Genomic DNA, 27,962 nt, shown 5'->3' on the forward strand with positions numbered 1-27,962 from the left:
AGTAGAGTTGTCGGCAGTAGGGTTGTCTGCAGTAGAGTTGTCGGCAGTAGGGTTGTCGGCAGTAGGGTTGTCGGCAGCAGGGTTGTCGGCAGTAGGGTTGTCGGCAGTAGAGTTGTCGGCAGTAGGGTTGTCGGCAGTAGGGTTGTCGGCAGTAGGGTTGTCGGCAGTAGAGTTGTCGGCAGTAGAGTTGTCGGCAGTAGAGTTGTCCCATCAGTAGAGTTGTCGGCAGTAGGGTTTTGTCAGGAGTAGGGTTTTGTCGGCAGTAGGGTTTTGTCGGCAGTAGAATTTGTCGGGAGTAGAGTTGTCAGCAGTAGGGTTTGTCGGCAGTAGAGTTTTGTCGGCAGTAGGGTTTTGTCGGGAGTAGAGTTGTCAGCAGTAGAGTTGTCGGCAGTAGGGTTGTGATTTTCCTGTGTTTTATATATTTCCACACCATGAGGTGTGAAATGTTGAAAATTATGATAATACCCTTTTAGTGTAAGAGCTGTTAGAAAAGACCGCCTGAAATTTCAACTTGTTTTGGGGTTTTGGACCGCCTGGCAACATCACCAGGAGTTTTCTCTCTGCCAATAACAGCTAGTTTTCAGGTTACATATCCCTCCCATTAGGCCCCTCACTCAGACCACTACTAGACAGTCTTAGCAAAATTCTTGCTTAAGTATATATTTTTTGCTAATAAGCTATTCTTGACCATTTTAATTGAAAACAATCACAGTAAGGTACTTAAGGAAAAGCAGCCAACAAGTGCTCAACATATGTGGGAACTCCTTTAAGATTGTTGGAAAAGCATTCCAGGTGAAGCTGGTTGAGAGAATGCCAAGAGCTTGCAAAGCTGTCAAAGGCAAAGGGTGGCTACTTTGAAGAATCTTCAATATGAAATATATTTTGATTTGTTTAAAACTTTTTGGGTTACTACATGATTCGATATGTTTTATTCCATAGTTTGATGTCTTCACTATTATTCTACAATGTAAATACGTATGTGAACATATTGTAATAGGCTATGTAACCCTATTAGGTACGGCAAGGACAAGAAAAGCGGTTTGTGACACGGATATTGTACGAGTACTTCCAACTCTAACGGGGGAGTGAATGTTGTAAAGGGGAGTGTGAATTAGTTGTCACACATGGCCTTGTTAACATGCTATATGAATTGCAGGTACTTAACGAGAGAACGACCGCCTCGACTATTATACTTAGCAAGACGTCACGATGTGTGAAGTCGAGGCGAAGTCCGCTGAGCTGTCAAGAGTTTAATACGCTGTTAGCAGTCATGTGTCAAATATCAGCCTAGGTGAGATTCTGAGAATGGGGTGTTGGGATGGAGAGAAATAGGGAGAGAGAGAGAGACAGTTGGAAACAGAGAGAAATAGGTAGATAGAGAAAAAGGGAGAGAGAGAGAGAGGGAGAGAGAGTTGGAAAGAGAGAGAAATAGGGAGAGAGAGAGCGAGGAGGAGAGAGAGAGATAGGTAGGGAGAGAGAGAGATGGAAGAGAAGTCACCATTGATGAAATTAAGCGGATAAACAGTATGGGGGCACGGGAATCGGAGGCGTATACGGGGTGCACGATTAGATAAGGGCGTCCTGCTTGGTCGCCCGATCGGAAACAGCCAACATCAGGACACCGAGGGGGCTCTCATCCTATCATCAGCAGGAGTGAGGGGCGGAACGAGGCTACACCTCTGGGCCCCCTAACTAAAAGAGAGGGAGCATGGAGAGAGAGCGTGACGGAGGATGTTATGCCCCTACCTCCCTCCTCCTCACCGTCTCTCCCTCCCTTTCTTCCTCAGAATGACTGAACGGGATGCTACTTCCTATTTGCTGTAACACCGGGGCCATATAATTGCAACACTTCTAAGTAGCCTGGGATAATCCCCAAACGGCTTGACCCATCTGGTATCTGATCAGCTTCTGTTATCAACGATGAGAACGGAAGATAGCGATACATAGGCTTACTTATCCCAGTCTCTGCCAACACCAAATCCCCCCCCAGCTGAAGTGACTCTGTTATCGTTCAGCTAATAACTAGAAGAATGAATCCGCATGTCCTTGGACCACTGAGTATAATAATGGCAGCGTCTCATCATCGCGTCTTGTGTCCGTGATGCCAAAGCCATGATGTTGGAATGGTGGAAGTGATTAAAAAGTGAAAGGAGAGTTTCATTATTCATCAAAACAACGCTAGTAAACGACACACAATACAGACAGAATAATAGCAGACTGATTCTGCTCAAACAATAGGACTTGTTATCTGTCATTTTGGCAAATGATTGGATTTACACACACACACACACACACACACACACACACACACACACACACACACACACACACACACACACACACACACACACACACACACACACACACACACACACACACACACACACACACACACACACACACACACACACACACACACACACACACACACACAAACACACACAACACCCACCACCCACTAGGAGAGTGAACTTAACTCTGCAGCCAGTCCAGTCTGCCCTGAGGAGGGTTAAGTTAAACCCCATGCAGGCTGGTGTCCTGGAAATGTCATGCGTGAGCCACTGAACAGAAAAGAGAGAGAGAGCTATAGCAGAGAGCGAGAGAGGTAGAGAGGAATCGGAGAGAGAGCAAGCAATAGTAGAGAGAGAGAGATAATGAGGGATCGGAGAGAGAGGAGCAAGAAAGAGAAAGAGAGAGAGAGAGAGAGAGGAGCGAGAAAGAGTAGAGCGAGAGAGAGAAAAAGAGAGAGAGAGCAAAGGGGAGGAGTGACCAGCCAGGCAGAAAGGAGGAGAGGAGGAGTGAGGGGAACAGCAGGTACCAAATCCAGGCAGAGAGGAGAGAGCAGTGACCAGCCATGCCTCCATGATGGATGGGACTCATCCAGGAAACCACTGTACTGAACCTGGCAAAGACAAGCACAATAAAAGCTCTAGATAATGTGCTACCGTCGCAAAACACAGCCGGTCAGAGAGCGTTATCCATTAAACATGAAAGGGGCTGACAGAGACAGTGACAACCGGGCACCTGCAATGTGATGAGTCTGAAAGAGTCCATCACGGCTCGTCCTCTTTTTACCCAGCAGCCACCTCTCCTCCCCCACTGACAGATGCTGGCTGTGTGGTATTCAGACGCGTCTCACGCACATGTAATCACGGCCCACACAGCTAACCTCTGTTCCAGCGAATTCCATCACTGGTTCCTCACTGAACACCTTATCTTATTTGGGCAGCTCTTCCCCTCTGGGTGAAGTTGTTAATTAGTTTCTTGCCCTCACTCCTTTCCTGTTCTTTCTTCCCCCCTCCCATCCTCCTCCCCTCCTTCACCTCCTGCTCTTAGCCAGGTGTCTGCTATGTTGCTGATTCTTTTATAGCGACGACTGTCAAGTCTCTTTCCCTATGCAGACCTAGCAAGAAGAAGGAACTGAGAAACAATAGCTGCTTTGTCACAATGCCAAGTGGCGAATAAACACAAGTGTCTCATTCAGAACGGAGCTGATACAGATAGATGCATCCCCCCCCCCAGGTGAAAAGACACCCGGCTCGAGTGTTTTAAAAACAGTCCTGCGAGTCTGAAAGAATCTGTGCAGCCAGTGAAAATGTGCTTCACTATGCTGAAAATATCGCTGAGCGTGTCGTGTGAGAGAATGTCGACCCCAATATGTGGAACCACTGGGCAGAACACCTGACGTGTATACAGAACCTAAATAAATAAATAAAATAAAAGTCTAAATGTCCTCAGTACCCTGCAGTGATGACTAACAGCATGCAAGACTGGGAAGTTTGTTTCCAAATAAATCAGGAAAAATAAACAAATATAAAAATAGAATGGAACAAATTAGTTTCATGTTTTTATTTGACTTAGTGTTGACTTTGAGCGCCGGTGGGTGGCGACCAGGCAATGACAAACCTGACGGGGAATAAATCACGCCGTGTGATGCCATTAGAAGTGGCTGAGGACTCTGTCATTCCAGCTGTGCGCTGACAGTGCTGAAGGTGAGGGAGAAGGAATGGTGAACGGAGAAGACGGCAACCGGAATGCCATCCCTAACCGGAACACCACAGACAAGGAGGGTGGGGGTTGCTTTAAAGGAATGAAATGCTTTCTGCTAGTTTCCTCTGGTCGTCTATGAAGGGGGAGTGACCCCCAACAGCAGAATGCCACACACAGTCAGAAAGGACAAATTCTAATGTCTTCACAAGTACATCATGCACAGGCTTTAGCAGGATGGAATATGTTAGGTCTCAGGATCATATTTCTGCAATGACTACAGTATCTTCTTGGTGTTCATCTCTTTCTGCAAAAAAATTTAAATACTGCAAAATAAGGGCATTTTCTGCAACGAATACTGTCAAAGTCACTACTTGGCTAGAATGACAAAACCTGATTCACTCTCATGGGTGACAACCGAATGAGGAAGTACTGTGTGCTACAGATAATTGCTCTCGCCTTTGAGACAAAAGTAGACCTTAAAAGGTGAAACTGACAAAACCTAGAGCATGAAAAGTCAAGGTGAAGGCCTAACTGTCCCCACTCACCTGTTTGATCCCCAGTCGGTAGGCCACGATGCGATCCACAGACAGCGGGTTCTGCTGGGTCCACTGTAGCTTGAAGCCGTAGACCCTGGGCCGGTTCTGCCACAACGCACTGTACGTGTCATAGTAGAACTCTGGGGCATAGGCCCTCCCTGTAACAAAGAAAATAAAAGCAGACTGGTTTTAGCATGGGCTGCGTGTGTGGGTGCTTCTATTTGTCCTATTGCAGACCTACTCAGTATACACCGAGTATACTAAACGGTAAAGGACACCTTCCTAATATTGAGTTGCACCACCCCCATATGCCCTCAGAACAGCCTCAATTTGTCGGTGCACCGTACTCTTCTACAGCTAAACATGTATTCTTGTGGATATATATATATATATATGGAGAGCACTGTCGCTGTAGCATTGAAGCTTTACTTTTCCCAATGCTGCCCACAAATAGAACATGCAGAAAGAAAGCCAGTGGTTCAAAGAACGCACTGACACAAAACTACGCAGTCGAGAAGAAGAGGGCAAAAAGCTGACAAGCCATGGAAAAACAGCTTAGCGAAAAAGACCTGTCTCGTTCTTGAAATCCTAACTTGTTACTAGAGAAGCGGGAAGAGGTGCACAGGAGCTTTAGAGTGTGCCTGTTAACACACAGGGTAATGGATTAGTCCAAAGCAGACGTTAATGTGACATTGAGGAGCGGTCTATCTACCACATATATTTGATATTACAGTGAGTCGTGATACAACAACATATCAGCGTCTCACATTCCAGCTATGTAAGTTAAATGAATCATTCTAGCAATGTGAGTTAGATGAATCATTCTAGCTATGTGAGTTAAATGAATCATTCTAGCTATGTGAGTTAAATGAATCATTCTAGCAATGCGAGTTAGATGAATCATTCTAGCTATGTGAGTTAGATGAATCATTCTAGCTATGTGAGTTAGATGAATCATTCTAGCTATGTGAGTAAGATGAATCATTCTAGCTATGTGAGTTAAATGAATCATTCTAGCAATGCGAGTTAGATGAATCATTCTAGCTATGTGAGTTAGATGAATCATTCTAGCTATGTGAGTAAGATGAATCATTCTAGCTATGTGAGTTAGATGAATCATTCTAGCTATGTGAGTTAGATGAATCATTCTAGCTATGTGAGTAAGATGAATCATTCTAGCTATGTGAGTTAAATGAATCATTCTAGCAATGCGAGTTAGATGAATCATTCTAGCTATGTGAGTTAGATGAATCATTCTAGCTATGTGAGTAAGATGAATCATTCTAGCTATGTGAGTTAGATGAATCATTCTAGCTATGTGAGTTAGATGAATCATTCTAGCTATGTGAGTAAGATGAATCATTCTAGCTATGTGAGTTAGATGAATCATTCTAGCTGTGTGAGTTAGATGAATCATTCTAGCTGTGTGAGTTAGATGAATCATTCTAGCTATGCGAGTTAGATGAATCATTCTAGCTATGTGAGTTAGATGAATCATTCTAGCTATGTGAGTTAGATGAATCATTCTAGCTATGTGAGTTAGATGAATCATTCTAGCTATGTGAGATGGATGAATCATTCTAGCAATGTGAGTTAGATGAATCATTCTAGCTATGTGAGTAAGATGAATCATTCTAGCTATGTGAGTTAGATGAATCATTCTAGCTATGTGAGTTAGATGAATCATTCTAGCTATGTGAGTTAGATGAATCATTCTAGCTATGTGAGTTAGATGAATCATTCTAGCAATGTGCGTTAGATGAATCATTCTAGCAATGTGAGTTAGATGAATCATTCTAGCTATATGAGTTAGATGAATCATTCTAGATATGTGAGTTAGATGAATCATTCTAGCTATGTGAGTTAGATGAATCATTCTAGCTATGTGAGTTAGATGAATCATTCCAGCTATGTGAGTTAGATGAATCATTCTAGCTATGTGAGTTAGATGAATCATTCTAGCTATGTGAGTTAGATGAATCATTCTAGCTATGTGAGTTAGATGAATCATTCCAGCTATGTGAGTTAGATGAATCATTCTAGCAATGTGAGTCAGATGAATCATTCTAGCTATGTTAGTTAAATGACTCATTATAGCTATGTGAGTTAAATGAATCATTCTGGCTATGTGTGTTACATGAATCATTCTAGCTATGTGAGTTAGATGAATAATTCTACTGTAGCTCGTTGAGTTAGATGAATCATTCTAGCTATGTGAATTAGATGAATCATTCTAGCTATGTGAGTTAGATGAATCATTCTAGCTATGCGAGTTAGATGAATCATTCTAGCTATGCGAGTTAGATGAATCATTCTAGCTATGTGAGTTAGATGAATCCGTTTCATATCTTGACATGAATGTGACATTAATATCTAATATCTCATATATCGGCAGGTAGCCTAGTGGTTAGAGCGTTGGGCCAGTAACCGAAAGGTTGCTAGATCAAATCCCTGAGCTGACAAGGTAAAAGTCTGTCTTTCTGCCACTGAACAAGGCAGTTAACCCACTGTTCCCAGGTAGGCCGTCATTGTAAATAAGAATGTGTTCTTAACTGACTTGCCTGGTTAAATAAAAAAAACAATGAGTCATGATACAACACAATAAAATAAAAAACTTTTACTAAAAACAAATATTTGATTTCACTTGATGCCAGCTAGGTCAATATAATTCCAAACTTTGTGTGATTGAAAGAAAACAAAGTTACCTAAAATCATCCATCTCCCATCTATAATTTACAATGAAAACATGGATGTGTTGTTTGTAGACGGAATATATAGTCTATAAGTAAGAATGTAATACTCACTGTATACATGGATGCGTTGTCTGAAGTCACAACATAGTCTATGGATGCCTTTATAACAGTCACACGATGATGACCACAAAGTCATTGAGATCAACGGGAGTATGACTTCAGAGAGAAGCACTTGAAAGCATATTGGCTATTTCTTTCTTTCTATTGTATTTAAAAAAAATACATATTTAACCTTTATTTATTTAACAAGTCAGTTAAATAAGAACAAATTCTTATTTACAAAGATGGCCTACCAAAAGGCAAAAGGCCTCCTGCGAGGACGTGGGCAGGGATTAAAAATACAAATAAATGAAATAAAAATATAGGACAAAACAGAGATCACGGCAAGAGAGACAACACAACATGAAAACAACAACATGGTAGCAACACAACATGACAACAACATGGTAGCAACACAACATGACAACAACATGGTAGCAACACAACATGAAAACAACAACATGGTAGCAACACAACATGAAAACAACAACATGGTAGCAACACAACATGAAAACAACAACATGGTAGCAACACAACATTACAACAACATGGTAGCAACACAACATGACAACAACATGGTAGCAACACAACATGAAAACAACAACATGGTAGCAACACAACATTACAACAACATGGTAGCAACACAACATGACAACAACATGGTAGCAACACAACATGACAACAACATGGTAGCAACACAACATGACAACAACATGGTAGCAACACAACATGAAAACAACAACATGGTAGCAACACAACATTACAACAACATGGTAGCAACACAACATGACAACAACATGGTAGCAACACAACATGAAAACAACAACATGGTAGCAACACAACATTACAACAACATGGTAGTAACACAACATGACAACAACAACATGGTAGCAACACAACATGAAAACAACAACATGGTAGCAACACAACATTACAACAACATGGTAGCAACACAACATGACAACAACATGGTAGCAACACAACATGACAACAACATGGTAGCAACACAACATGACAACAACATGGTAGCAACACAACATGACAACAACATGGTAGCAACACAACATGAAAACAACAACATGGTAGCAACACAACATGGTAGCAACACAACATGACAACAACATGGTAGCAACACAACATGACAACAACATGGTAGCAACACAACATGACAACAACATGGTAGCAACACAACATGACAACAACATGGCAGCAACACAACATGGTAGCAACACAACATGACAACAACATGGTAGCAACACAACATGACAACAACATGGTAGCAACACAACATGACAACAACATGGTAGCAACACAACATGACAACAACATGATAGCAACACAACATGACAACAACATGGTAGCAACACAACATGACAACAACATGGTAGCAACTGTCATGACGTTGGGTTGGGGGTAGGTTTACGACAGTCATAAATACCTCTTTCCCCCTTTTTCTCTCTCCCAACTATAACTGATGTGACATAAGGAAACCCATGGGTTAACATAGAGATTCTGGGTAACATCAGAAGTTGGGGGAAATTAACTATATTCTGGTAATCCAACCAACTGTACATATGCGGTGGTACTTAAGGTATATTATGTCAGTTCGCTTGCCCTCTGACACATTCTCATCAATGATAGAATGACATAAACGCTACTGTGAAAAGTCAAAACGTCAGAGGTATCGGATTCACATGGAATTGTTGTTTAATTCAAATGTTTGAATATGACATTATTTGTGAAGAGATGAAATGTAATTTTAGCTTCCAAATGAGAGATCTGTGCTTTCATAAGTTTCTCTGCTCACAGTGGTCCGCCCCTGTGAAGAGGAATGGGTTATAAACCTTTCAGACACACCCCTCTCCCTCCACTATAAAAGCCATTTTCCCAGAAAATAACTTCCTGTTCCGGGTACTCTAGGATAACGATCCAGGGTCAGAATGGTTCAGATAATCACTATAGATGAAGCCAACATCAGCATGGACTTTGATTGTGAATGAGACATTCTCCAAAGGACAGAGGACTCGGGTTGGCGATACGGCCTTCCATCTACCACCAACCTACCGAAGCGCAGCTCAGAGTAAATATGTATTGCATTTTCTTCTTCAAATGGGCGGTAATTTAGAATGCATAAGATACTATATTTACGAGAGCACAGCTTTTGCCCTGTTCCGAGTCTCCCGCTCTTTCACTAAGACTCAGCCCCTTTTCTTTGTGTAACAAGCTGCCATATCTACTCCGCCCGCTAGGGACGTTTTCTGTATGACGTAATTTGTGATCAAGTTATGATTTAATTGTGTATGTGTGTTTCTGTGTGATTAGTTAGGTATTTAGTAAATAAATAATTAAACCCAATTTTGTATTGCTGATTCAACTTGTTAGCCATGATTCTTGCAGATAATCAAGGACTTAGAACTTTCAGATGAGACTGAATATAATGACGATTAATGTGACTGCTATTTAGTAAAATATTACTAAATCTTTAAGAGTTTATTCGAAAGATAACAGCTCTATAAATATTCTTTCGTGGTGTCCCTCTCTAGTTAATTCATATTTACATGATTAGTTCAATCAGGTAATATTAATTACGGAGAAATTATTTTATAGAATAGCATGTCATAGCAATTAATCTGGCATAGTCAAAGACACGACACAACACAACATGACAACAACATGGTAGCAACACAACATGGTAGCAACACAACATGACAACAACATGGCAGCAACACAACATGGTAGCAACACAACATGACAACAACATGGTAGCAACACAACATGACAACAACATGGTAGCAACACAACATGGTAGCAGCACAACATGGTAGCAGCACAAAACATGGTACAAACATTATTGGTCACAGACAACAGCACAGAGGGCAAGAAGGTAGAGACAACAATACATCACGCAAAGCAGCCACAACTGTCAGTAAGAGTGTCCATTATTGAGTCTATGAATGAAGAGATTTAAGATAAAACTGTCTAGTTTTATAAGCTACAAGATTAGACTCAGCAGGGACTGGACCCGGAGTGACCTCTCCCATCTGACCCCTCCCATACGACCCCCTCCCATCTGACCCCTACTTTAGACACACAAACGAAAAGGTCACCAGGTGGTGGGTAGCTTACACACTCCAGTCTAATCTTACCTGTCCACACACACACACACACACACACACACACACACACACACACACACACACACACACACACACACACACACACACACACACACACACACACACACACACACACACACACACACACACACACACACAGTACCTGTCCAAACAGAGGTACTACACACACTCTGAACTCTACATGGTTATACAGTGGGTGTTACAAAATAACTTCACGTATGGTAAAACAGACGATATCTGATATCTTTACATTTTAGTCATTTAGCAGACACTCTTATCCAGAGCCTATTAGGTAAGGCTGATATGAGGGATGGGAACCATGGCTTAAGTAAGGCTTTGGTCTTTGGTAACTGGGACATGAAGCCACATTTTTCCGTGGGTGGAGAGCTGAGTTGCTGCTACAGCAGAGTCCAGCCTCACAGTTACCCCCCGTCATCAATATTTCACAACCAACTCCTCAGAAATGTGAAGCTGTCCTCTTGTCAAACGTTCATTACCAGCCACTACCGCAGCAATGTTACTGCTATGCTAGAGATTCATTACCAGCCACTACCGCAGCAATGTTACTGCTATGCTAGAGATTCATTACAAGTCACTACCGCAGCAATGTTGCTTCTATGCTAGAGATTCATTACCAGCCACTACCGCAGCAATGTTACTGCTATGCTAGAGATTCATTACAAGCCACTACCGCAGCAATGTTACTGCTATGCTAGAGATTCATTACCAGTCACTACCGCAGCAATGTTACTGCTATGCTAGAGATTCATTACCAGCCACTACCACAGCAATGTTACTGCTATGCTAGAGATTCATTACCAGCCACTACCGCAACAATGTTACTGCTATGCTAGAGATTCATTACCAGCCACTATCGCAGCAATGTTACTGCTATGCTAGAGATTCATTACCAGCCACTACCGCAGCAATGTTACTGCTATGCTAGAGATTCATTACCAGCCACTACCGCAGCAATGTTACTGCTATGCTAGAGATTCATTACCAGCCATTACCGCAGCAATGTTACTGCTATGCTAGAGATTCATTACCAGCCACTACCGCAGCAATGTTACTGCTATGCTAGAGATTCATTACCAGCCACTACCGCAGCAATGTTACTGCTATGCTAGAGATTCATTACCAGTCACTACCGCAGCAATGTTACTGCTATGCTAGAGATTCATTACCAGCCACTACCACAGCAATGTTACTGCTATGCTAGAGATTCATTACCAACCACTACCGCAGCAATGTTACTGCTATGCTAGAGATTCATTACCAGTCACTACCGCAGCAATGTTACTGCTATGCTAGAGATTCATTACCAGTCACTACCGCAGCAATGTTACTGCTATGCTAGAGATTCATTACCAGCCACTACCACAGCAATGTTACTGCTATGCTAGAGATTCATTACCAGCCATTACCGCAGCAATGTTACTGCTATGCTAGAGATTCATTACCAGCCACTACCGCAGCAATGTTACTGCTATGCTAGAGATTCATTACCAGCCACTACCGCAGCAATGTTACTGCTATGCTAGAGATTCATTACCAGCCATTACCGCAGCAATGTTACTGCTATGCTAGAGATTCATTACCAGCCACTACCGCAGCAATGTTACTGCTATGCTAGAGATTCATTACCAGTCACTACCACAGCAATGTTACTGCTATGCTAGAGATTCATTACCAGCCATTACCGCAGCAATGTTACTGCTATGCTAGAGATTCATTACCAGCCATTACCGCAGCAATGTTACTGCTATGCTAGAGATTCATTACCAGCCACTACCGCAGCAATGTTACTGCTATGCTAGAGATTCATTACCAACCACTACCGCAGCAATGTTACTGCTATGCTAGAGATTCATTACCAGTCACTACCGCAGCAATGTTACTGCTATGCTAGAGATTCATTACCAGCCATTACCGCAGCAATGTTACTGCTATGCTAGAGATTCATTACCAGCCATTACCGCAGCAAAGTTACTGCTATGCTAGAGATTCATTACCAGCCACTACCGCAGCAATGTTACTGCTATGCTAGAGATTCCTTACCAACCACTACCGCAGCAATGTTACTGCTATGCTAGAGATTCATTACCAGCCATTACCGCAGCAATGTTACTGCTATGCTAGAGATTCATTACCAGCCACTACCGCAGCAATGTTACTGCTATGCTAGAGATCCATTACCAACCACTACCGCAGCAATGTTACTGCTATGCTAGAGATTCTGCTATCATGCAATCAGAAGGCACCCAGAACTTGTGCACATTGTAACGTCTGTCACGAGACACACACACACTCACACATGCTAGCAGATACCAATAGACTTCCATTCATTGCGCTAACGCTAGCTAGAATTGGCTCGCGAAACTACCTCTAACTTTCTTCATACTGGACACAGAGACATAAAAATAGTACCCACAAGTTCACGTGACATTGGGGAAGTAGACAAAGGGACCTCATTGCCACAATCCTGAAGTATCCCTTTATGGTTTGTCAACAACTTGCTTTCATGTGACTGAACTCCTCAACAAAAAAAAACACAGAAATATCAAACATTAGTCATTTATAAATGCAGCAGGAGTGTTGTCTGGAGACGAACGCTCTATACCAAAGATTCAAACAACTGCCAGGATCAAGAGAGGGAGTCTTTGAGCCACACACTATTATCAGGAAGACAGACAGGTTTTTCTTGCTTTCCTTAAATGTTGGACAGTCAAATAGTTTCAGGAGTGCCGTACAGGAAGACAAGGTGACTTTCTAATATAACAAGTGGACCTGGGTTTTCGTGTTCCCTAAATTGCTGACATTTTCTTTTGGGTGGAGGGCAAGATAGGGAGTGCAGTAATCCTCTCTCCTTGTGGCTGCTGTGCAGGACAGAAAATTGACAATGCAAATCCGAGTTGGGGCTAATATGACTCTGGAAAGACTTGAGCAGTGATTCGGCTGTACTTCTTGATCTGCAGACTCTGAACACTTATCAACAGTAAAACGTTGTAGTCATTTCTCCCATCCATTGAGCGTCTAATGTTGAAAAAGCTTGAAAGCAAAAGGGAAAAATATCACAGTGACGACTTCTCCCTGCTGATTCTGCTCTATGTCGACATATGAAGTTGTCTCCTGGGAACAATAACGTTACTAGAATTTGAATGTAATATGACATCTCATTGAAAGATAAGTGTTTTCCTATGTCAACACTTCTGAGGAAAACAGGGTGTTTTTACATACCACTGTGTCAACACCTCTGAGGAATAAACTAATACCAAAACACTGAGCGCTAAGAACACTAATACCAAAACACTGAGAACACTAATACCAAAACACTGAGAACGCTTATACTAAAACACTGAAAGCTAAGAACAATAATACCAAAACACTGAGAACGCTTATACTAAAACACTGAAAGCTAAGAACAATAATACCAAAACACTGAGAACGCTTATACCAAAACACTGAAAGCTAAGAACACTAATACCAAAACACTGAGAACGCTTATACCAAAACACTGAAAGCTAAGAACAATAATACCAAAACACTGAGAACACTAATATCAAAACACTGAGAACACTAATACCAAAACACTGAGAACGCTAATACCAAAACACTGAGAACACTAATACCAAATCACTGAGAACACTAATACCAAATCACTGAGAACGCTTATACTAAAACACTGAGAACACTAATACCAAAACACTGAGAACACTAATACCAAAACACGGAGAACGCTTATACCAAAACACTGAGAACGCTAATACGAAAACACTGAGAACGCTAATATCAAAACACTGAAAGCTAAGAACAAAAATACCAAAACACTGAGAACAATAATACCAAAACACTGAGAACACTAATGCCAAAACACTGAGAACGCTAATACGAAAACACTGAAAGCTATGAACAATAATACCAAAACACTGAGAACAATAATACCAAAACACTGAGAACGCTAATATCAAAACACTAAGAACAATAATACCAAAACACTGAGAACACTAATACCAAAACACTGAGAACGCTAATATCAAAACGCAGAGAACACTAATACCAAAACACTGAGAACGCTTATACCAAAACACTGAAAGCTAAGAACAATAATACCAAAACACTGAGAACACTAATACGAAAACACTGATAACGCTAATACCAAAATGCAGAGAACACTAATACGAAAACACTGAGAACGCTAATACCAAAACGCAGAGAACACTAATACCAAAACGCAGAGAACACTAATACCAAAACGCAGAGAACACTAATACCAAAACGCAGAGAACACTAATACGAAAACACTGAGAACGCTAATACCAAAACGCAGAGAACACTAATACCAAAACACTGAGAACGCTAATATCAAAACGCAGAGAACACTAATACCAAAACACTGAGAACGCTAATATCAAAACGCAGAGAACACTAATACCAAAACACTGAGAACGCTAATACCAAAACACTGAAAGCTAAGAACACAAATACCAAAACACTGAGAACACTAATACCAAAACACTGAGAACACTAATACCAAAAGACTGAGAGTTAAAAACACTAATACCAAAACACTGAGAACTAAGAACACTAATACCAAAACCCTAATGCACCCCATTTTTATTTCCAGAGGTGTTAATCATTACAATGACATCTTGCATGTTCAAACATATATTAATTATTATGAATGCATCATCAGCCTGTCATCTAGTCAATAAATCATTGAAATTCCTTGCGTATGTCTGCTGCTAGCAGTGAAAACAAGCAACACTTTGTCGTGTCGCAGATAAGCAGCTTATTAGGTTTTTATAAATGTTTTTTATAAGGGCTGACAAGGCCATCTCCATGGGATACATTTCATTAGAATAGACAGAGAGTGGATTCTACTTGTCTCCGGGTATTGACAATGAGGTATTGATAATGGGAGTCTCGCTGCAACCAACAGCAATCACAGAAAGTGAACGTGAATCGAATCAATACGTTGGGTGAATCCCAAATGGCACCCTATTCCCTATGGGCCCTGGTCAAAAGTAGTGCACTAAGTAGGGTGCCTTTTGGGATGCAGCCGGGATGCAGCCGTGTCCAGGAGTAGTGAGGAAAGTGAAGGGGCAGCTCTCCATTGATGCACAATTCTCGGTTAGCCACTGCTTGTTACTATTTACAGGTCTGACTGGTACATACAGTGCATTTGGAAAGTATTTAGACCCCTTGACATTTTCCACATTTTGTTAAGTTACAGCCTTATTCTAAAATGGATTAAATACATGTTTTCCTCATCAACCTACACACAATACCCCATAATGACAAAGCAAAAACTGGTAAAAAAAAACAACAACTTATTGACATAAGTATTCAGACCCTTTGCTATGAGACTCGAAATTGAGCTCAGGTGCATCCTGTTTCCATTGATCATCCTTGAGATGTTTCTACAACTTGATGGGAGTCCACCTGTGGTAGATTCAATTGATTGGACATGATTTGGAAAGGCACACACCTGTCTATATAAGGTCCCACAGTTGACAGTGCATGTCAGAGCAAAAACCAAGCCATGAGGTCGAAGGAATTGTCCATAGAGCTCAGAGACAGGATTGTGTCAAGGCACAGATCTCGGAAAGTGTACCAACAAATTTCTGCAGCTTTGAAGGTCCCCAAAAACACAGTGGCCTCCATCATTCTTAAATGGAAGAAGTTAGGAACCACCAAGACTCTTCCTAGAGTTGACCGCTCGGCTTAACTGAGCAATCGGGGGAGAAGAGCCTTGGTCAGGGAGGTGACCAAGAACTCGATGGTCACTCTGAAAGAGCTCCAGAGTTCCTCTGTGGAGATGGGAGAACATTCCAGAAGGACAACCATCTCTGTAGCACTCCACCAATCAGACCTTTATCATAGAATAGCCAGACAGAAGCCACTCCTCAGTAAAAGGCACATAACTAGGATTTTGCCAAAAGGCACCCAAAGGACTCTCAGACCATGAGAAACAAGATTTTCTGGTACCATCCCTACGGTGAAGCATGGTGGTGGCAGCATCATGCTGTGGGGATGTTTTTCAGCAGCAGGGACCAGGAGACTAGTCAGGATCAAGGAAAAGATAAACGGCGCAAAGTACAGAGAGATACTTGATGAAAACCTGCTCCAGAGCGCTCAAGACCTCAGACTGGGGCGAAGGTTCATCTTCCAACAGGACAAATACCCTAAGCACATAGCGAAGACAACGTAGGAATGGCTTCAGGACAAGTCTCTGAATGTCCTTGAGTGGCCCAGCCAGAGCCCAGACTTGAACACGATCGAACATCTCTGGAGAATCCTGAAAATAGCTTTGCAGCAACGCTCCCCATCCAACCTGAGAGAGCTTGAGAGGATCTGCAGAGAAGAATGGGAGAAACTCCCCAAATATAGGTGTGCCTAGCTTGTAGCGTCATACCCAAGAAGACTCAAGGCTGTAACTGCTGCCAAATATGCTTCCGTGAAGGGTCTGAATACTTATGTAAATGTGCAATTTCAGTAAAAAAAAATGTTTTATACATTTTTTTTTTTTGCTTTGTCATTATGAGGTATTGTGGTAGATTTTTTAGAATAAGTCTGTAACGTAACAAAATGTGGAAAAAGTCAAGGGGCCTGAATACTTTTCCACCGCAACCAAAAGCAGTGAATTACACACATTACAGTAGAGTGTACTAACGTTTGATTCTCTTTCAAGGTAAGACATTGGACATGTATGGAGACAATAGAGGAGAATAGGATTAGAAATTGATCAGTATTGGTCTCAATATCAACACTAGCAGACCACTTAGTATCAAACAATCTACTAAGCGCAAAGCAAGTATAGAAACTGGAACGGCCAACGTCGTCTGTCGTACACACCTGTGACTAAGAACCTGCAGGCACCCGCCCCGGCCTCGTTGGTCACTTCACAGGTGTACTCCCCGTAGCCCTCCCTGTTGAGGGCTCTGACGTGGTAGTCAGTCTCGTCGCGCTGGTCCAACTGGCCCATGGTCAGCAGCCGGGTGCCCAGCTTCCACTCGTACTTGAGCACCTTGGACGGGTGGGCCCGCAGCATGCGGCAGTTGAGGGTGAAAGCGCGGCCCAAACCCTGGCGAATCTCTGTGAACAGTGGCTCTACTGCCGGCGGATCTATGGAGAGGAAGACAGAAGGCCAGAGTCAGACAGGCGGGGAGGGAGACAAAGGCTGGATCCCAAATCAATCACTATCCCTTGTACTATATCAGTCAGGCAAAGAGTAGTAATGAACCTGTCCTAAAATAACCCCTAGCCCCTATGGATATCTGATTTTGGTAGGTGCAATATGGTAATTGCTTCCCCGTATTGTTTACACCTATCAACTCCTCTCAGATCTACAGGAGTGCCTCGGGAGTAGGGGGGTATAGAGGACTAGCAGGCGATTTGGAATTCAGCAAAACTGTCCTCCAAACACAGGCAGCATCCCGAGCCTCGTTCCGTACGTCAAACCAAACATAATCCTCTGCATTCAGAAGTTCCCAGGGCTTTAAAGATCCCTTATTTATCCAGCCTTTATATTATCTACCGCAGTAATTATCCCTAATGCACCAGTAATGAGATGCCACTAGACGTGGCTTTATCAATTATCCACTACGACTTCACTGGAAAGTGCTAAAATGTTCCTGTCGCACTTTGGTGCACACCTAGCAAACTCGGTTACGCCGCGGGAGTCAGAGTCCAGTATATGGGCAAAACAGGCTACAGGCTAACATGAGAAGGCTAACATGAAAATGCTAACATGAGAACTCAGAAGTCACAAGTCTAGGATACCAGAGCTTCTTGTCTGCAGCTTAACAACCTTTGACTGACTGGCATTGCACAAAAAATACATGGAATTAGTTATTGTATTGTTGTTTTATGCAAGGCTCTTTAGCAGGAGATATTTTGAGGGCCTCTGAGATATTTTTCCTGTTTCATGTCTAATTTTGAGAACTCTCAGAGGAACTGTCCTCTATTAACTCGACTGAGCTTACTGCTTGAATACACAGAATGGCTGGGTGAATCCATAGGGACCATCTTCCGCTCTGAGAAAAACGAGCGTGATTCACAGAATTTCTGAGTGGCACCATACGAGATTATACTCCAGAAACACTTAAAGGAACATTTCTCCGGAATTGCAAATATACTTCATCTTATGGATACCTAGAAAGTAGTCTGTAGAGCCCGAAGGTCAGTGACCCAAGACGTTTGTTTCCAGCTTAGCAACAGCATATTAGAGTGCAAAAGCGTGGAAGTGGTAGGATCCCTGTTAGCATGCTACAGCCCAGCTAGCACCTAACCACCACTATCCACAACGAGGCTTCAGGCAAGCCTCCCTTAGGCCACCGTCTGAAAGTTAATATTACTACACCTAAATTAACTAACTTCAAAATGTTCTAGTCACATACAATATGCGTGGAATTTTGGAGCAGCAATCCCTTTTGATTGTAAAGTAGATAAATACTGTCCTATGACAAGCCTATAAAATTCAAACATCCTCAACAATGCAAAATGCAACTGGCTCCAGAGAATAACATAACATGACATTTAACTTCATACAAGGAAGTGAACTTTAGAAAAACAAAGCTTAGTATTTTCCTCCTGAAAGCCACCCACATTACATTTTTAGAACGAAATGGTGCTACCTAGAACCTATAAGGGTCCTTTCGGCTGTCCTCATAGGAGAACCCTTTGTAGAATTATTTTTGGTACTAAGTAGAAGCCTTTGGGTTCCATGTAGAAGCGTTTCCACAGAGGGTTCTACATGAAACCCAAAAGGGTTCTACTTGGAACCCCACATTTCTTTCCTATGGGGACAACCGAAGAGTGTATTCATTATTGGTGTAAGGTTAGTACTTATTATTTACTGCAGGGATTAAAACAAACGAAGTAGAACAAAAAGGCCTAAACAAAAGCAAAAAAAAAGGAAAAAGAAAACCTTAAAGGCACAATCTGTTATTTCAACAGACTGATCATGACCCTGTTTTGGTAAGCTGAGGAACAGGGCTTAGCTACGGATGCAAGGACTGACAGTCCATAAACGGGCAAGGGAACAAGGCCAGGAGATTTAATAGAGGATTCCACACACAATCTTGCCCAATTTTTTTAAACTGTTGCCCTCTGGAAAAAGATACAAGGTCCCACTGTTCAGCAAGAATAGGAGCAGGGCAAGTTCCATTCCGATGGTCATCAGGATGCTGAACAGTGGGCCATAGAACAGATGGAGGCTGCTGAACAGTGGGCATTAGGACAGATGTAGGATGCTGAACAGTGGGCCATAGGACAGATGTAGGATGCTGAACAGTGGGCCATAGGACAGATGTAGGATGCTGAACAGTGGGCCATAGGACAGATGTAGGATGCTGAACAGTGGGCCATAGGACAGATGTAGGATGCTGAACAGTGGGCCATAGGACAGATGTAGGATGCTGAACAGTGGGCCATAGGACAGATGTAGGATGCTGAACAGTGGGCCATAGGACAGATGTAGGATGCTGAACAGTGGGCCTTAGGACAGATGTAGGATGCTGAACAGTGGGCCATAGGACAGATGCAGGATGCTGAACAGTGGGCCATAGGACAGATGTAGGATGCTGAACAGTGGGCCTTAGGACAGATGTAGGATGCTGAACAGTGGGCCATAGGACAGATGTAGGATGCTGAACAGTGGGCCATAGGACAGATGTAGGATGCTGAACAGTGGGCCATAGGACAGATGTAGGATGCTGAACAGTGGGCCATAGGACAGATGTAGGATGCTGAACAGTGGGCCATAGGACAGATGTAGGATGCTGAACAGTGGGCCTTAGGACAGATGTAGGATGCTGAACAGTGGGCCATAGGACAGATGCAGGATGCTGAACAGTGGGCCATAGGACAGATGTAGGATGCTGAACAGTGGGCCATAGGACAGATGCAGGATGCTGAACAGTGGGCCATAGGACAGATGCAGGATGCTGAACAGTGGGCCATAGGACAGATGCGGTCCCAATACATTGTCGGACAGTAAACAGTAGAGACTTTGAATATGTGAAAATATAAATGTGTGACTTGTGAACTTTCCATTTTTCCGTACTGCATGTGATATACTGTGTTGTGTTTGTGTATTTGTATGCTGATGTCACGAAATGAATTTCCATGTAAATGGACAATAAAGTACATTGTATTGTATCGTTAAAACTCACAGAACATGTTCCATTGTTCCACTGAACATTATTATGCTAAAAGAATGTTGTTACCAGGGTGGTGTCCTTTTAACTACACATGTAGGCCTATAAGAGCAACTTCCTGTAAGGTGTTATGCAAGAGCTTAAAATGTTTCTGTAAGACACTACAAAACCCTTCTGCAAACCCCCAAAAGCACCGCTGACGTTATAATGGGACTGTCTTTATCTCTATTTCTATGCAATGATACTTGTGACTGGGTTTTTTCCAAAATAAATATTAATGATAACAATCTCTTTCAAATGTGTAAAATGGCAGCAGAGCTGCAGTGTGAATAGCTCCATCGGTGACAGATTTCATGTTCGTCTCAACTGGGGGATTTCTCCGTCTACTAACGCTGCATGACTGGGTGACTTTCACAATTTCAAGTGTCCTAGCTTTTTTTTTGTCGCTCCAAAATGTATTCTCTTTAAAAATAAAAAAAATAAAATAAATGAAAACTGGAGGGGATAAATTAGCGCTTCGCTAATTAGGCTGGAAGAGAGCTTTAATGCCATACTTAACTGAAGAGCCCAGGATTAAACACACAGAGCCTTGGTCATAGAAGGAATAGCCATCCTCCGTAGATTACCGGTCCAGCTCCCTAGCGCTGATCACAAGGACCACATTTATCACTTTATAAACCGTGTTTCCATTCACAGTCATATGGTATAAAACAATTATCACGACAGCTGTGATGGAAGCAGCAGGTTTCGGGTACAAGTTGATAAATGCCTATAGATCATTTGTTTGTTCAACATGGTGGGATCTTTTTGTGTCGGTAAAATTAATTATGCAAGAAATGGCAGTGGAAACACCTTTATGTATAAATATTGATATTATAACCATCATATCAATTGTAAACTTGGAGTCATTCGATAATATGGTGTGTGGTCCTCCCACAACAACTCGGGAAACCATGCAGTTTATTAGGCTACAAATGAAAAAAATGATAATGAACGTTGATGAGCTTGATGCTCCTTTCCAATAAATATTGAGGGTCTTATTCTAGTGACATGATGATCGATGAATGACTGCTGACAAATAAAAATATTGTCGCTCCTATTCGTTGTGTAGACTAGCCTACCCTCACTTTATGGGTTGTTGGCTAGCGAGCACGTGCCAACACCAGAGTAGACACATTTGCTATTCGGTGACAAAACTATCCGTAGCGCAGTAGCTGTGTGTGGGTCAAATCAAAGGGGAAGCCAGGAAAAATGTATCACCTCATAGTCCGGGGGCTTGACAAGGTTTATCACCTCATAGTCAGGGGGCTTGACTAGGTTTATCACCTCATAGTCCGGGGGCTTGACTAGGATTCCTCCCCTCATAATAAGAGGGCTTGACTAGGATTTATCACCTCATAGGGGGCTTGACTAGGATGTATCACCTCATAGTCAGGGGCTTGACTAGGATTTATCACCTCATAGTCAGGGGCTTGACGAGGATTTATCACCTCATAGGGGGCTTGACTAGGATTTATCACCTCACAGTCAGGGGGCTTGACTAGGACTATAGAACTCATTCTTTACATGCTGTTTTCTCTCCTCCTCCTCTTGCCTCCCAACTGGTGGCCATTTCAAGCCCTCATTTTTAAGAGACTATGATGTCATGGCAGAGCAGCTTACATCAATATGCTTCCATTTCATATCTTATAACCAGGGGAAATAAATAAATAGCGGGCTGTAGATGAACTGCCTAAACTAACAATAATTGGGGCTTTTCAGAGGCAGATGGATCTTCGCTGTTTGAGGGTTTTTCTTTTTTGTACATTTAATCGTGTGAAGGGGAGGAATATGCAGAGAGGGTTGTGAAATGTCAGAGTACGACTGCAATTATCTCTTTATTAAGTTTTAAATAGCGCCATTAATAATCATCAGCGGCATCAGAATTTCGAAACACTTTATTATGAATTTTGGGGGAAATTACTGTAGAACTGTGCCTCTATACAGCCTATGCTTTTATTAAGGATAGACCCGTCATTATATAATTCCCACAATATAGCTGACAACTTTATCTTAACATACACTCCAAACCAACTTTTTAACCTGAATTTGAGAACCTCGCCCCCATCCCTCCCGCTAATTGGGTAACTTTTTTGTTTTCTGACTGAGGCAAATGTTGTACATTAAGAGGACTCTATGTATTTTGAAAGATGAGACATTGAGGATTATAATAAATACCACTTTGATGTCATACAAGCAAGCCAAACATCCGTCCAAATTTGCACTTCACATTTCCATATCATAAAACTCATATTTATGTGTCAGCTTTTACAATCACTATGTTTGATATACAGTTACAAGATGACATAGTGTCCTATTGTCACGGATCCTTACGGAATTGTGTCATTACGCACACCTGGTCCCCATTCCCACGGATTGTGTATCGTTTAAATGTGCCCACTGTTCTCCATTTCGGCAGTCGATTATTGTTCCAATGTCCGTTGGTCATGTGAATACCTATGCTTTGTTGTTTTGGGTTTCGTACCGCTTGTATCGTGCACAGATGATTACGGGTCTCGCCCCAGTGTATTTATTCGAGGTTATTCCTTGCTCTTTTGTTTGTGTTTCAACGCTATGTTTTGTATACGTGTTGGTTTGGTCTTCGTCCCCGTGCATTTAAATGGCACGCCGTAATTTGGGTCAATAAAAAAATATATGTTATGCATTCCTGCAACTGTCTCCCGATCCCTTTATACCAACGAGACAGAATAATCGACCATTAAGGGAGACAGCGGGAATGGCCTGTCCGACGCCACTGCAACTGGTCCGTCCGTCGCAACTTCGGCAGCGGCAACTGGACCATCCGACGACGACGTACCTTCAGCAGCTGCAACTGGCCCGTCCGACGCCACCACAACCGGTCCGTCCGACGCCACCGCAACCGGTCCGTCCGACGCCACCGCAACCGGTCCGTCCGACGCCACCACAACCGGTACGTCCGACGCCACCACAACCGGTCCGTCCGACGCCACCTCAACCGGTCCGTCCGACGCCACCACAACCGGTCCGTCCGACGCCACCGCAACCGGTCCGTCCGACAATGATGCAACTTCGGCAGCTGCATCGGGTCCTGATCGACCCACACTGCGTTCTTGTGATCGTCCTCAGGGCCGGTGTTGTCCCGCTGGGGGGGGGATACTGTCACGGATCCCTCCGGCGCTGTGTCATTACGCACACCTGGTCCCCATTCCCACTGATTGTGATTGTATAAATGTGCCCTTTGGTTTCCATTGTTCTGTCGATTATTGTTCCAATGTCCGTTGGTCGTGTCAGTACCTGTGCTGTGTTTTGTCTTTCGTGCCGCTTGTAGGGTGCAGATGATTACGGGTCTCGCCCCGGTGTATTTATTCGAGGTGTTCCTCGCTCTTTTGTTTGGGTTTCAACCCTGTGTTTTGTATACGTGTTTGTTTAGTCTTTACATGGCACGCTGTAATTTGTAACTATTACGCATTCCTGCACCTGTCTCCTGATCCCTTTATACCAACTTGACAGATACCATGGGTTGTTCTGAACAGATTGAGCCTATGTTTGTCTATTGTAAAGAAAATTTGCCGCGGTGCACACACCCTAATGCACTCATGACTCATTTCTATGTGCAACAAAATGATGATCTGTTTCCATGAATTGCGTTGTAAAAGCCTAACAGTGTAATATCTTATTTTATAATTTAGCTAGTCATGTTGACAATAGACAGGGTAATGTTTGGATTCAGTCTTGTGTTGTCCTCCCCTTTGGTCTAATAATTTCCCCATAATCTCGAAACTGTTCCCTTTCAATTGACCCTTCGCTAAACCCGGCCCCAATGGATAGCAACTGTCGTTGAGCAACCCCTCGGACAATCTCACGTTTAAATAGCCAGTGAGGACTATGGCAAAAACAGCATTTTCTTAAAAATATATGGTTAAATAGCTAAATAATTTAACAGTGCACCAGGAGTACTAGCTACTGTGATTTCAGAAATCTGTTGATTAAGCATTTTTTCGAATCTGAAATTATACTTTAGTTACATTGTTTGCTAACTCAGCTGGTTAGATAGCTCTCGGTCTCATTGACCACCAAACGTTGCTAACGCTAGCGAGCCATTTAATATAACTTGTTTTCTCAAAATGTACGTTAGCTAGCTAACTTAGCAATGTTATGAATACAACCCCCATCTGCTGTCGACATCTGGATTTGATTTGAGAGCACTAGTTAGCTCCAAAAGTGGTTACAGCTTCGACTGCATGCTGACAGTGAATTCAGAGCCATCGAGGGGCTAGCTACACTACAAACATCATTTTACCAGGTTCCAGTGAAGCAATTGTAATGACAGTCCACCACAACATGCCCAAATGTTTCCTGATTAGCAAGGGTTAGTCTGTGTTCAATTTCATTGTGTATTAGGAACACAGTTTGAGATCATTGTGAGGGGATTTCGCCAGTGGTTGAATGGGGAATTGGGTTTCCCGAGAAAAGGTTCTCCGAGGTCGCAACAGAAATGTCTTACAACTGTACAATTGTAAGACATTTCTTTGCAATGACTGGCCTTTGGCTCTGCGGGCTAACACAGTCATTGTGCGCTGGAAACCCGGGTCTGCAAAGCACAATAATCACAGTGCTAACAGCCTGTTTCTGTCCAGTCTGTGGCACGTCTGTGATTTAAGAACCAGACACTAAATGACTGTGCTGTTCCTAAGAACAGTGCTCCAGAGCAAATGACGTCATCTCCCTTTCCCTGTTACTGTTCCTGCCCGCGAAAACTCAAAGTGGGTGAAAAGGTGACAAGTATGGGCATTGATCTTTCCAGTCAGCGGAGTGTACCCCCCTTTGGCCAGCTCACCGTCTGATTTAAGTTGAGATCCTCCGACAAAGCCAACCAGGCCCTCTGTGATCCGACTAGCTCGGGGGCCCGGCTGTTGATCCAGCACTTTGCTGAAACATGCCTGGCCAATGAACTCGATTAACCCTTAAAGTGAAAAGGTCTGGAGACAGACTGTCTGCTGCTGCAGCACCCATACTGTTATGGTGAGACGGGTGTTAACTGGGTTCAAGAGAGAGCTTTCAATTACCTGGGTGATTTGGGCTGTGGGCTCCACATTGTTTGCTGGTCCCCGTTTTCGTCAGGTACAAATCGGTGAATGATTCCTAATACATCTGTCTTCCATAGAAACTGACCAATGGCTATCTTTATGGTGGCATAGATGTAGTGTGAAGTCATAGAAATCAGTCTTGCGGCTATTATCATTAGATACCTTTCCGATATTTCTGGTGAACTAAAGCCTGAAATATTTCAGATGGACATTGTACAGTGCCATTGAACTAAATGGAAGTCTCCAAATCAGAGCTGCACAGTATTGTACATCAATAGTTTTACTGAGGTAGGCTTTTAAAGTGAGCTGTAGATCCTTCTGGGGCTTTCTGAGAAGTTGCAGTGGAGTCAACTGACATCCTCTTCCAAGTTTCCAAAGTTAGCCCAGGTCTTTGTCTTATTATGTCTTCAACAACAGCCATCACAATGGCTTCTATGCATATTAAAACACAATTAAAACTGAGTGCTATTGTTGCAGCCGTTCATCGCTAGCCTAAGCATACAAGCAAGGCAAAGCACTTTGCTGAAATACATGTACTAGCTGGTCTCCGGTGGCCCTGACATGTAGAACAGAGTGGTAATAAAGATTACACGGTTACGACAGAGGAATTTATTAAAAACACACTTGCACTTACGCTAGGGCTAAATACAAGGGGCTGCCTTAACAGATGGCCCCCAGGCCTTAATGGCTTCACTTTGGGTAGAGTGTGACGTGGGGCGGAAGCGGGAGAGAGAGAGAGATGGAAAGAGAAGGAGAGAGTAATAGAAAAGAGGGAGAGATAGAGAGAGCTATTTTCATTACCAATATAACAGAGTAATGCTGATCTGGAGGCTTAAAGCCTAGGGAAATCTCTGTCTCTCTCATATCTCTCTCTCTTTCTCTCTTTCTTTCACTCTGCTCTGTTTCTTACTCTCTCTCTCTCGTATTTCTCTCTCTCTCGTATCTCTCTCGTATCTCCCTCTCTCTCATGTGTATCTCTCTCTCTCTCATGTGTATCTCTCTCTCTCTCATGTGTATCTCTCTCTCTCATGTGTATCTCTCTCTCTCTCCTCTGTCATCTCTCCTCTCAATCCCCCGCAAACTCTGCTACCTCTGCTGCAAGAGACTGCTCAGCTGTCACAGATATAAGTCCACATTATCCAGTAGCATACACGGGTGCCCAGACCTCCAGCCAGTAATGAGTCCTGTGCCAGGGATTATCTTCCTAGCTACCCTTCTCTCTTCCCTGTCCTAGTACCCTTCCCTGTAATCACAATCTCTGCAGGAAGAGGAGGAAGAGGAGGAGGACGGATTTGTGAAATGGAGGATACATGACATGCACATATAGAGAGATGTTGTATGAGTCATCACTAACAGGCATCTCCTAAACACAGGCACGCACACCCGCAGGCAGGCAAGCAGACACACAGGCACGCATGCAACAAACAGACAGCCCTGGTGCCTCTTCTAGGGATGAGGGAACAACACACAGCCTAGAGCTGGCTGCTGAAGTCGATACCCTATGGGACACGCCGAAGATGTTACCCCACGGTATACGCCGAAGACGTTTCCCTACGGGACACGCCGAAGACGTTACCCCACGGGACACGCCGAAGACGTTACCCCACGGGACACGCCAGAGACGTTACCCCACGGGACACGCCAGAGACGTTACCCCACGGGACACGCCGAAGACGTTACCCCACGGGACACGCCAGAGACGTTACCCCACGGGACACGCCAGAGACGTTACCCCACGGGATACGCCGAAGATGTTACCCCACGGGACACGTTGAAGACGTTGCTCCACGGGACACGCCGAAGACTTTACCCCACGGGACACGCCAGAGACGTTACCCCACGGGACACGCCGAAGACGTTACCTCACGGGACACGCCGAAGACGTTACCCCACGGGACACGCCAGAGATGTTACCCCACGGGACACGTTGAAGACGTTGCTCCACGGGACACACCGAAGACGTTACCCCACGGGATACGCCGAAGATGTTACCCCACGGGACACGTTGAAGACGTTGCTCCACGGGACACGCCGAAGACGTTACCCCACGGGACACGCCAGAGACGTTACCCCACGGGACACGCCGAAGACGTTACCCCACGGGACACGCCAGAGACGTTACCCCACGGGACACGCCAGAGATGTTACCCCACGGGACACGTTGAAGACGTTGCTCCACGGGACACGCCGAAGACGTTACCCCACGGGACACGCCAGAGACGTTACCCCACGGGAC

The 27,962-nt window shown here is 43.4% G+C and overlaps 1 protein-coding gene across 1 annotated transcript in view; it reads right to left on the reverse strand.

The window, feature by feature from the left end:
• The window catches only part of LOC129811331 (MAM domain-containing glycosylphosphatidylinositol anchor protein 2-like), a 207,163-nt gene that overhangs the window by 46,831 nt on the left and 132,370 nt on the right, over positions 1 to 27,962 (reverse strand). The window contains exons 9-10 of the mRNA XM_055862549.1: positions 17,314 to 17,583; positions 4,536 to 4,684 (exon numbers count right to left, since the gene is read on the reverse strand). Coding sequence (XP_055718524.1) covers positions 4,536 to 4,684; positions 17,314 to 17,583 — 419 coding nt within the window. The remainder of the gene's footprint in view (positions 1 to 4,535; positions 4,685 to 17,313; positions 17,584 to 27,962) is intronic.

The sequence above is a fragment of the Salvelinus fontinalis genome, chromosome 15 (assembly GCF_029448725.1).
Source record: "Salvelinus fontinalis isolate EN_2023a chromosome 15, ASM2944872v1, whole genome shotgun sequence".
NCBI lineage: Eukaryota > Metazoa > Chordata > Actinopteri > Salmoniformes > Salmonidae > Salvelinus > Salvelinus fontinalis.